Genomic DNA, 12,927 nt, shown 5'->3' with positions numbered 1-12,927 from the left:
CGAAAATACATTTAAATACATTTAAAATAGATTATCTTGTTAACAACTAATATCGCATAGAGTGGGAAAAAAACATTTAACCTCTGTGCTGACTGACTTTGACATTAAATATCTAAATCACAGCCATAAATCTAGCCCTTGAGTGGGCTAAAATATTTAATCACTGTTTACCAAAGGGGCTGTTTGATTACTCCAGAATCAGCACAAGAGACTGGGCAAATAGGGTGACATGCTGTGATAAAATGTTTGTGGAAATCTGATTTATTGGCAAAAAGTAATAAATGTTCTAAATCTAAATATTTCACATATGCAAACACAAACAGACAGATAGTAGATGTTTATAGATACGTCTGACACTAGAGAAAAGTATGAATCTACTTTTTGCTTAATTTTCACTGAAATCAATGTGCAAATAGTACACAATAACGTGTGCATTTACTTGCAAAAGCTGCAGTATATAGTTTCCTATAAAGAAAACCTTCTGGACAGTGTGAAACTCAGTTCTGCAAGGATTAGTTAACCAGTCTAAACAGTACAGGGGTGAAAGAGGTATTATTGGGTGTGCAACACAATAATAATGATTCACAAACAATAAGTCTTGCATAAGTGGTGTTGGCTTTGTAGGGTGGGATACTGCAAGTGTGATACTTAAGTGGATTGCAAGAGACTGTATTTAGATAATGTAATATTAACCAAGCACCATTTCTATTATCTAATTATAATCCACTTAATATATCAACCCATAATTCAAGTTCAAACTAAATATAATCATGCAGTATAGCACACATATGTCAATGTACCATACGATCTGAAACTCTGATACTAGTATACTCTTACCTTTTTATACGTTGTATTACATTTTGAGAATAGTCTCCATAAAACCCAAAGGGAACAGCTATTCTCTAAAAGTGTAACTATCATGAGTATTAAGATGCTGAAATGATACTAGTTTCTTCAGCATAAATCATTCCACCCTTACTGTTCAGTTTTCACATTTAGCAGTGACAGGTTCGACAGTATGATTAATCAATGGGGATCCGTGAATGGAAGCTGGGGTTTGTGAAGATATAGGTACATAGCAGATCCTTCACTGGAGGAAACAGAAAGGGCTGGGAGGAAAATAAGGCATCGTTATCACACGGAACTTCCAGAAGAGATGTGGCTGTGTGTAAACTGTATCATGTATCACATCACATCACATCATATAAATTTTCCATACCTGCTTGTCCTATACAGTGTTGTGGGGATTCCGGAAGCTATGGGCAGAAAACAGGGAATAACCTAGAATTGGGCACCAATCCATCACAGGGTGTGCGCACACACACACACACACACACACAGACAGGTTTGTAAATATATCTTTGTGGGGACTCTCCGTTCATTTCTATGGGGAAAACTCTAACCTCAATATGACAACCTTAACCCCTACCCACCGCTTTAGTCTTACCTTCAGCAACCCCAAGACATGCAGTTAGGCTAATTGGTGCCTGCAGATTGGCCCTAGTGTATATATGTGCTCTGTGGCAGACACCTGCCTTGTGTCCCATGCCTGGGGTAGGCCCCAGAACCCCCCCACCCCACCCCTATCTAGGACCAGTGGTCAGACGATCTTGTTCCATGACACCAGGCTTTCCCTTTTTTGTCATGTTCCATGCCTGGTCCGGCGTGTTTTCTCTACACAACTTGTACTCAGTGACTTGATGAGAAACCTCAGGGAATCAGATGGTATTATGGGATCAATAACAGAGCAGTGGGCAACCATATTCCCACTATTTATTTATAGAATTTCATTTTTGGTTATCATTGGCATTACTATAAAGGCGTATGATTGTCAGACGATCCGTAACTAAGCACTATGTTATATTTATTTATTTAAACAAAATACATAAAGCCCCAAAGTCAAAATAAACCATGTCCTTTGCAAATCAGTTGCAAAAGTGTATTGTCAACCTGCAGTGCTTAAACAGCTGTAAGTGATCTCCGTAAGTTTACTCATGCTTCAAGGCTATTTTGTAGGAGGAGTAAGTATTTTATCCTTGAGAGCAATATAAAAAACAGCATATTTTGCACATTGTCACTTTGTTGGGCTGCGTTAATACTGATAATTATAAGATGATTATATTTGAAAAAAAACAGACTTCCTTCCTAGTGTTAGCTTACAGATGCCTTCTTTTGTTTTACTTGAGCTCAGGGGCCATTAAGCTCCTGAACAGGTTACGAGAATCCCTCCACCCTTGCCCAGAAGGAGGAGGAGGTATGGAGTTTGGGAAGAATAACGTTCACGCTGAGAAGCTCTGATGTAGGGGAAAGTGGAAGGAAAGAGAAGGAAAAGGGCTGTAGGAGGAAACCTCCGGAGGAAAGATCTGCGCTGTTAGACTGAATCTATAAACACTAGTTTGTTTGTCTTTGACATCTGATGCACATTATGTTATGTTCTGGGGTTATTTCTGTGAATCAGCCAAGAACATATGTGTAGCTGAAAAGTCCCCGCTTTAACCATAAAGCTGTACATTTTCCGTGTGCAAAAAAAGGCAGAGTGCTCAAAATACCAAGAATATAACAATCTGTAAGTTTTATTTTTAAACTTGCGGAAGCGGCTTCTCACCTAGAGCAGGCCAGACGACAGAAGCGCCTAGTGCGTGATTTGTGTGGTTGTCCCAACATATTCTAACACTGTAGTTTTTGCCTATTCATTTAATTAAATTTTTCTACTAAAATAATTGGAATACAGTTTTCTGGTGGTGAGTATACCTTCTGAACATTTCATTTAAAAACAAACGGCATCATCGTGCAGCACTTGACTCATATTAACGTACTATTAAGCAGATGATTCAACATTTGTTTCGCATATTGTTTGAGGCACCACGGGACTGCGGGCCGGGTTCACAAACGCTGAATGCATCCAGTAAAAACAAGCCAAGCACCGTCATTTTGTTATATTAAAATCCCAGGTGTGAATGATTTATTTAATGGAAGTTGTCCCAAATAAACATATCATCATAATTAAAACGACTAAGCCCTTAGCAAGGCATTGAACTCCAACAGAACTAGTACTGTTTAAGAATCGGTATTTTTCTTTCAGTTTAAGCAGTTTCAGACACATATGCATTACCTTGGACAGGTTTATCTTCAAGATTTTTTTTTATTGTTTGATGTATACCAATAAAACTTGAGTAATGTATTACTTCAAGACTTTGAGACCCTTAACCACCTACTATTGTGTGTACTCATTAATCAGCAACGTCTGATAAGACTGATAGCTTGTTCTACACTGGCTAGCAGCAAAGCACAAACATGGATTTGCACTCAAATATCCATCATTCACTAAAATCACTTCACAGCGGGGTTGTATCAGTTTTGAATCCACCCTTGAAGAGCAGCAATTCTAAATGCCTTTTTGGTGCAATTGCTAGTTAGGAAGATAAGAACACTTTTCTTGTTCTCATTGTCTCAAACAATTGGCACAAGAACACATTCAGAAATGACAATACAAGATTAGGTCATTTCCAGAATAGTAGTGCAATACTTATTTACTTTGAAATGTATGCTTTAAGAATGTATGGAACCTACACAAGACTTCACAAGATAGTAACTTCATTTTAAATAAAAATGCCCCCTTTTCTGCATTTACAGCACGTCATACTTTAATCGTTAAGTGTACAAGCTCTCAGTTAATTTGGCTCCTGAATCATATTAAAGTTTATTAATACTATAACTAAAAATTAAAAGAAGTCAATACCATGGCTCAATATTCATAATGAAAAGGAAACAATAACTGAACACGACTGAAAACTAAAAAATTGATTTTATTGGGCTTTTTTTTTTTGTTCAGTTTCAAACAGTAATGGATGCACGAGACAGCCATTTCCTCGCACGTTTACACCAATATTTCTAAAAGAATAAAATGGAAAAAAAAAATAAAAGAAATCAATTAAAAAACAAAATGGGAGCAGGGCAGTGGAAATATTTGCCCATTTGTTTCAGTTAATGGAGAGCAACCAACACTTCTGAAAAACAGTATTTACACTGCATATCAAGTATTTACATTAAGGCATTGTATTCAAATAACATGATTTATTCTTACTTGTCCAATTACCTAAGCTATGTAATAAATAAGGACAATGGCAGCTTTACAGTGAAGGATACATTGTTTCATATGTCAAAGCTAAAAACAGATGAAATCCCGAACCAATGACAGCTTATTATGACCACCCCAACAGAAAGCATTTTAAAGCAAATTTCCAAAGTAGCCTGTATGAAACTCTTGTTATGCAAGAAGGCACTTAGGAAGAAATGTATTTTCAGAATGCATATCACAATTAACTGTTAATGTGGCATTCTACAATCATTTGGCTTCATAACGTCTAAAGTAATGCTTAAATAGCATGCATTTACAGAGATCTGTACAAATTACACACTGGTTATCAGTTTGTCACAATCCCTTCTGAATATGACTTTCAAATACACTGCTGTACTATGCTGCTGAAAACCAGAAAAGACAACATTTCACGTGCCGTAAGAAAAACATTTCTCCAGTGTGATAAAAGATTGTTTTCCAGTTTACTAGAGTGAAGAAGAGGCAGTCAAGCATACAGTATTTACAGAAGACTAGTTAGGTTGTTTAAAGCGTAATGACCTAAGAACACTGCTCATGTTTGCCACTTCTAAAATTTAAATATCAGATCAAATCCGCAGTCTTACACTTCGCTACATTTTAAAAGCAAATTTAGTGTTACAAGGCCAGCAATGCTCTTTGGTTTTCAGTGGGGTACAGTTTGTGGGCTTCACGATGTCGGTATACTGCAAGAATCTCTAAACTCTTATTTAAAATAAAAAAAAAAAGAATAGCATAACTCACAAAATGCCATTTCAGTCAAAACTTCTAACCTTGATCTGAAGTAGCACTGGTCAAACATTTCACTACTATTTCTATAATCAGGTCAAGGTCTAATTGCAGGTGTCCATGTGAAATAAATAGTTAACTCCCTTGATTGTTTGTTGTCTTTACACATAAAAGCTCAATCTACCACTTTCTCACAAATATTTAAGAGTTCTCTATCCTAAAAGTAAGTAGAGAAAAAACAGGGCAACATAATTAGCATGACAAAAAAAGTGGTGCATCGTTTATTCTTATATGAACTTATTTTTCACGTGAAATTCATTTTAATTTGAGAAAGGGAGTAGCGAGGCCGTGAGGTATGTAACTAAAAAGAAACACAAGTACAGTATACAATTATACAGGACAGGGTCTGCCATTGAATTCTCTCACTGAAAACAGTAATAGGTTTAACAGTTTTGTGAAATATCCATAAAAACGTCTGCTAACCACGTACCCAGGAAAGCACAAAGGCTGGTTGTGCCTGGGCCTATTCCAGGAAGCACAAGGTACCTTGGACAGGCCGGACCAGACAGACCAGTCCATGGCAGGACAGAAACTCACAATCACATAATAAGTGCAGTACAGAAACGCTAGTTCCCCTAAACCTATGTCTTTGGATTGCAGATGGGAAACAAAGAGGGCAGGGGAACGCTGCAGAACATGTAGAGAACATGCAAACTCCACAGAACAGAGCAGAGGCAGGATTTGAACCCTCAACCCTGGAGGTGCGAAGCAACAGCGCGACCCACTGAGCCACCGTTACCGCCCATATCGCAGAACGAGATGTGGTGAAAGTCGGTTGACACAGCTGCTTGAAGGCTACTCATCTGCAACTCCGAAAGAGATCAATTTCCCATTTCCAAAACAGAAACAAAAGCACGTTATAAGAGACCAACATCAACAAAGTCGAGCCTCCCCCCAAAACAGTGATAACAACAGGCAAGGCTTGAGGGAAGGCGGCTGGGTGGTGGCGTCCTAGTTCTGGTGCCTCTTCATGTGGAGGGCCAGGTGGTCGGAACGTGAGAAGCTGCGGCTGCATACGGCGCACTGGAAGGGCTTGGCTCCAGTGTGTTTCCGGAAGTGGCGAGTTAGCTCGTCGGAGCGGGCGAAGCGCCAGTCGCAACCTGCCCACGTGCACTTGTAGGGCTTTTCTCCTGAAACGGCAACGGATCCAAAACGTGAGATCATCACCACAATCCATCGAAGCGAACCCATCCATCTATCTATCTTCCGACCGCATATCCTGGCCAGGGTTGCGGGGTCAAACTAAACAAATAAAATAAATGAAAAGCCGGCAGGCAGTGTTTAATGGAGTGTTTATGGACAGGGAATTCTTACCACTATGTTGCAAGTCCAAATTAGGACAGAATTAATTCTAAACCACTGAGTCACTGTATTAAAGTGCTAAAACTGAAATAATATAATAAACAGATAAATAAAATAGACAGACGCGAGGTTCTTTGGACCAAAGAGCAAAGCAAAAATATAACGTAAGGGCAATGGTACTTCAGGTTTTCCCATCTTAGATACCGACGTCACATCGATGTTGGCTCAAAGGCCTCAAGGAAAGTGAGATTTTAAAAAGTCCCCATTTTTCCCATAACGAATGTTAACATACGTTCACGGTTTTTGTCTTTTTACTTTTCAGAAAAATGCCTTTGCTTGATAATAGTTGCTTAATGCTAAAGCGCACACACAAAAATTATTTTACCTAAGTTATTTATTTTAAATATGAACCGTGCGCAGGTGACCCCTTTTCCTCCACTGACCTAGTCATTTTCAAAATAATAATACTAATAATAAATAACGTATCTATGGTTTCACAATAAACATTTGAAACTGGAGATTAAATACTGTAATTTAACGCTGCTTTCACATTTTCAATAATATTTACTCTACTCGTGCCAATATTCCAGCAACATAGCACATGCTTTCGCGAGTCATAATGGAGTTTAATGAGAAGGTACGCAGGGAGTGCTCTGGTGGAACCAAACAGTATTTGGCTTTCCCAAGGCAAAACCAAAACACCTTAAAGCCTGTTGAACATGAAGAGACAAAACTATGAATGCTTTTATGGAAGCGTGCCGACATAAGTCACAACCACACAAAACCTGCTGCTGTTTTCCTTCCACTGAGTCAGGTCAAGAGTAATCCCATCTTAAAATAGAATCCAAACCAAACAGAACTGATTGTCAAACTGGAAATACGCAACATACTGTAACTACCAGAAAATATTAAAGCAAATTTGCCAAGGGTATAAATCGCTTCGAAGCGTCGCTAAAGGACATGACGAAGAGGCTTGACGAAAACAGCTCACACGGCCAATTTAAATCATGCGACTGCTAGTTGACACGAAACCACTGCTGTTCTTGAATGGGGCTTTTATTTTTAAGTTAATAATACTGAGCAACGTTATCCTAGTGCATCTTTCAAAAGGTCTTTCAACCTTATGCAGTACAACGAAAGGTGTCAATATGATGCAGATACTTAGCTTCCGCAAAGTAAATTCAGTTAGGTAATGACAAACTAATTGTTTGACATCAGAAGGACAGAAATACAGGTATTCTAAATAGAGACTATTAAAGGCGACATGCATTAACTTGTTTGGACTATAAATGGAAGACAAACTGCCTGAAGCACTTTCCACTGCAGAAGACAGACACAGCTCTCTTTATCAGAGGTGATTATCAAGCCATTGTGAAGACCTTTTCAAATTGGCATAAGCCACCTCTCAAAATATTTCAGATAATGACTGTTGATAGAGCAGCTACAGAATCTCCCAGCATGCTGCTTGGGGAGAAACTGTGGGGATGAAGAACTCAAGAAAGTCTCTCAGCTGCCATACGTCTTGACTACATTCTCATGGTTTGTTTAATGTAGCAGGAGTTTTTATCTATTTTAAAACAGCGTGTAACATTTCTAAACTTCTCTATGGCACATCCCACAGTAACTTTCTACTTGCTAATATCAATGGAATTTATAAGGACTATGTCACTAACAATCCCCATTGCCATTTTAAAAGTTATAATTAATGGCTAACAATACACCTAATCCTTAGATGACTCAATAAATAAATGCTACCCTTTACATGCACGCCACTGGTATTTCAAGCAGCTGCATAATTCCTTTTAGAAAATCACTAACCATATAAAATACAGAATGAAAAATTTAGGTTTTTATATAAACATATTTCAGATTCCATACATACATACACACACACGCATGCACGCACACACATATATATAATTTTAAAAACTATTAAAACTAACTATACAATAAGCTACAAGGTTAATGCTAAAACTTTCAAAGAAGGTGCTTATTTAAACTTGAGATGTGCCCAAATTTAGAATATTTTGAAAATATTTGCGGATTCCTGTCCTTCATGCTTAAACAACTCTTCATGGGTTTTTTTGTTTTGAAAAACAACAAGACTTGCAGGTATTGTATAGGTATGAGTTACACTATGCTGGTTGCTTGCATTCGGCAAAAATGATTTCTTATTGAAAGAAACTGAATACTGGGTTATAAAACCTCATACCCCGGGAACTGACAAAGATCTCATCTGAGGATCAAAATGTCACCCATTAAGCCGTGTGCTTCGGCTTCCTTTGTGCGTATTTGCAATTACACCACTGCAATGTGCACGCAAACTCAAAGTCTGCATATCAAGTATCACGCCCAATTCTAATCCCAACAACAATAATGCCTTCAGCGCTCTGAGGTGAAGCAGATTACCCTAAACTAACCACTCTTCCCTTCAGATAAAACACGGGGCAATTCCATTTGCTAAATTGACAATGTTAAGTGCTAGGAGAGCAATAACTGGGAAATACACAGCTTATTATAAATTGTAATAGCATCATGCATTAAAGAATTTGTTTTTTTATGAAAAGGCAAACCATTGTGGGGGGAAAAAAATGTTTTTTTATAGTGTGTAAAGCAAGCAAAAGATATATTTGAGTTAAAAAGAATAAAAATCTCTAAGAATGAACTATAGAAAGAGGAAATAAATTTGATTAATGGCTTCAGAAGGGGGCAGTATCACTAATACGCAATTTATTAGCACTCTTATATTGATTAACTATATTAAGGTTTAAGTAGTGTGCCGATGCCAAAAGTCAACTTCTGCCTAGAATCGAGACACAGATGAACATAAATCACAAGTGTCTGGTGTGTGTAATTAAATTACGGAAGGGAGAAAAGAACCTTACCTGTGTGAGTCCTTAAATGGGCTTTCAGATGAGAGGACTTGGTGTAAACCTTCTTGCATCCTGGTGTAAAAGACAGTAAAATGCCATTATTCCTCTTTCGTTAAAGCAATGTAAATCACAGTCACAAATAAGAGACCAAAGCAATTTCATGTTAATAAATTACATCACGCTACATGCCATTATTGCACTTTTATGTATAAAATGCATCACTGCAGTGCCTTGTTTATAGACAGATATTTAAAATAAGTGTTCTGTCTGATCATAATGATGCAGTGGGATTCAGTAGCTGTTTGAAGGCCATTTCCTGTCATTTTTTTGGTTGGTAAAAAGCCTTAGCTACATATTAATAATTCAGCATCAGGTTGTCTTGGCAGATGGGTTAACAGCATTTCCTTCACAGTACAAACTGATGAAAATACTTTTGTGACCACAAGCAGCGCAGAAGTAGAAAAGAAAATGAAATGAAATGCATCTGTTCTTTACCTGGAAAGTCACAGTGGTGTATCCTCCTTTTCTCCAGGTCTGGGTTCGTCCGACGATTGTACTTGCCGGGCAGGGATGGTGGGGGTGCGGACAGGGATGGTGAAACGCCCGGAGTGTTGACCACCAGTTTGGAGGCAATGCTGGCAGCGTATGAGGGGGGTGGTGAGAGATTCTGCATGAGCTCTTTTTGCCTGTCTGGGCTGCCAGGCTCAGAGTTGGGAGGAGAGGGTGGAAAGTAGGCAGGTTTCTGGTGCTGCTGTTGCTGGACGAACGGAGCAGGCAGCGGGAAGGTGCCGCCACGGACGCCGCAGAAGCGTTTCATGGTGCTCTGCTCACCAGGCAAGTGCAGGTCGCTCATGGTGGAAACGGGAGAGTCCATGGGATTGCTGCGGTGAATGTCCGGACACGCGTGGCTCCCAGGAACAGGGACGTCCATCTCAGAATTCAGGAGCTGGAACAAGGGGCCATCTTGGTTGATGTCAAGAGACGGCATCTCCTGCTTGACGAAGACGCTATCGAAGTCCCCCGCGGGGGGCGGACTGAAGATACTGGTGAACTCGGGAAGTGCGGATGTGGCGTTGCCGTGGGAGCAACTGGGCCGCATGAAGGATGGCATGGGCTCGGCCTTCACGGTGGTCCGCAGGGGCCTGCATAAACCAGTCCGCAGGTAAGTGATGTCAGGGAGGAAAACGTTCATGTTGATGCTGTAGGGGGAGCCTGACTCTTCAGTGAAGAATTGGTCCATCATTGACGTACTTTCTCTGAGCAACTTCTTGTCTTCTGGCATAACATGGGATTGAGCTGCCAGATATCTGTCCATCTCCAGATTTGCCTGAAAAGAAAACAGAATCATAATATAAAACCAGGTATTAGATATATAGTGTTTTACGTGGAATTATGCAATGCTGTGATTTTCATAAAGGGTAATACTACAAAAGAAATATTTAAGCAAACAAACCAAAAAAATGCATATAATCATTGTTTGCAGGATGAGATGTTTTAAAAATTGCATCTCTAATAAAACACAGAAAGATTCCTGCATGAGCTGATGTAAGCCATTTCGTATTAAACGTAAAATGTGGCGTCTTAAAACGTTAGTGATAATCGCATCAGGACTAATGAATATTGCATCATTAAAAATATGTAAAAACAACACACTGGCGTACTGCAATATTTACAAAGCCTGTTATTACCCAGGGGAGTTTAACTGTAACAACACACAGGCCTACTCATTTGTTATGACTCCTATTCATAAAGTCGGTCTAAAAATTGCTCTGCAAACTATCCATCACTCACACTTCTGTTTTTCCTAGCCACTTCTCAGTAAGCAGCGATAACACGAACGGCACACCGCGCACTTCTAAACAAGCACGGGCGTATTTCACCGCCAAGGTGGGGGGGAGATAAAAGCAGAAAGATCAACTAGCAGTTAATTGTAATTTAGACGATTTTTCTATTGCGGATAAATGTCATTTGCCGCGAAATAAATGCGGGCAGCTTGACAAACTATGCGAGTGTAACACTAGACTTGACATGCTGATCTCCAAACAGACATATCATCCTGCAGAAACGCATGTAGGTGGAAGACGCCCTGATACGTTACTAGTCATCCGTAAAACATTTATGAAGTACTCTTCAATTGGCGTTACATTCCCCCGTCTGTTGCAAAAAAAAACAGCGCTCTACATAGCAAATCTGACATCAGATTCTTGTGACCAATGAAACATATATACAGAAGCATTTATTTCAAAGGTTTATTAATAATGTCACTCCCCTCCACGCTCATGTACACACGCAACTGTAGCACACAGAGATATTAAAAATATGATTAAGGCCAGCCGCGATCAGACGTTTAACGAGGAAACTGAACAACGTGCGGGACATAAAACGAAACAGAAAAGAAAAAAAACATAAAACATTTCTACCGAAGCAACTGCGCTATTGGAAGTTATCTCTGCGAGCTATGGAAATCCATTCTGAATTTAGATCTTCCAGCTGTTCGTTGGACACGTATCTCTTTCACAAGTTTTCTGATTAAGGTCGGCGCTGCTGGGAGGTTTCACCTCAGCCTGCGGGTCCTAATGTGCGGGCCAGCGGAGTCGGTTGTTGACGGAATGGCAGTCAAGTGACCAGCGGGCAGTCAGTGCCTGGCAGGCGGGGAATTTCAGCGAGCCGCCTATCCCCAGCAATACTCCGAGGGCTAACCGTAGGCTTAAGCGTGTCATTATTGAGGATTTCTCTAACCAAAACATGAAGACGAGCACAACCCACGCTGCGTGGACTCGCACGTATTTCATTTCTGTAAATACACTATACTCATGAATCACACCTCCGAATGAGGCGCAGATGCTTACCCAGACAATTGTGCTTCACATTTCTATTTTTAAAACTTGCATTTCTCCCGTACGTTTCCCGTCCCCCCACCTTTTTTTTGTAAATATCAGAATACAGTTTACCTGCACGTAGTCGTTAGATAAAGCAATCCCGCTCATTCGGCTATTTGTATCCACAGCAAACAACGTCGAGTCTTCCCCCTGGAAACCGTCAGACGGCGCAGGTTTCACTTGTGTGTAAAACGCCTCTTCTTGCCCCGGAGACAAGGCAGCAGTCATCGGTAGAACAGAAGTGGCCATACAAAAAAATAAACGGGCTTATATAAGAATTGCCCCTAACATAAAAGACTTAAATTTCAGAAACGTGTTTCGAAATACGCCGTGTCTACAGAGGAGCAAATATTCAAACAGCTTGCAGACAGTTAATGAGAGACCGTACGCTTTCCCTTGACCAACGCGGAGCTTTACTTGTCAAATTACGTATCAGTTAGTTTTCTATGCTTCCAGAAGGGGCGGGGCCGCGCATTCTTTCAATTGTAGCGATACGCCTTTCACCGCGAGCCTTTGAACCGCGCGCATTCCCCACTGACTTCAAAACAATGTTTTTCGAGGCGTCACGATCGCGCGCTGCCGTGACCCGCGAGCCTCAGAACGAGCGGACACGAAAAACAAGTTTTCCGGGCCGCATCACTGTTTGTCACGCGAACTCGACCATTAGAAATTAAACGGCGATTTACTAGTAATTTCAGAACACGCCCGGATGTTGAATATGGTTTTCATGCGTATGTCCCCAAATATTGACAATTACTCCTGCGATGCTTCTTTGCTTTGCGCATTGTGAAGAAATTAGTGGAACAAACAAGAAATCGGGGCAAATAAATCCTCGTTGAAATGTATTCCAACGTAAAACGTCTCACTTGTTTCTTAATCTTCAACTCAAGTTAGTAACATTACAGGTATTTAGATAACTTCGGTCAAGTAAAAACGCAAATGCTAACCCCTAAAGGACAATTTCCATATT

At 39.9% G+C, this 12,927-nt stretch overlaps 1 protein-coding gene across 1 annotated transcript; it reads right to left on the bottom strand.

Annotated features, from left to right (window-relative positions):
• Positions 1 to 3,786: 3,786 nt before the first annotated feature.
• On the bottom strand, positions 3,787 to 12,551 carry klf5a (Kruppel like factor 5a). Its single transcript, XM_023801346.2, has 4 exons — positions 12,030 to 12,551; positions 9,574 to 10,405; positions 9,091 to 9,150; positions 3,787 to 6,033 (listed from the first exon to the last, which is right to left on the bottom strand). The coding sequence occupies exons 1-4, from the start codon at positions 12,204 to 12,206 to the stop codon at positions 5,855 to 5,857; spliced, it is 1,248 nt and encodes a 415-aa protein (XP_023657114.1). The 5' UTR covers positions 12,207 to 12,551; the 3' UTR covers positions 3,787 to 5,854.
• Between the last annotated feature and the right edge of the window lie 376 nt (positions 12,552 to 12,927).

The sequence above is a fragment of the Paramormyrops kingsleyae genome, chromosome 1 (assembly GCF_048594095.1).
Source record: "Paramormyrops kingsleyae isolate MSU_618 chromosome 1, PKINGS_0.4, whole genome shotgun sequence".
NCBI lineage: Eukaryota > Metazoa > Chordata > Actinopteri > Osteoglossiformes > Mormyridae > Paramormyrops > Paramormyrops kingsleyae.
The sequence above is the reverse complement of the archived record's forward strand: the minus strand, read 5'-3'. Positions and strand labels throughout refer to the sequence as shown.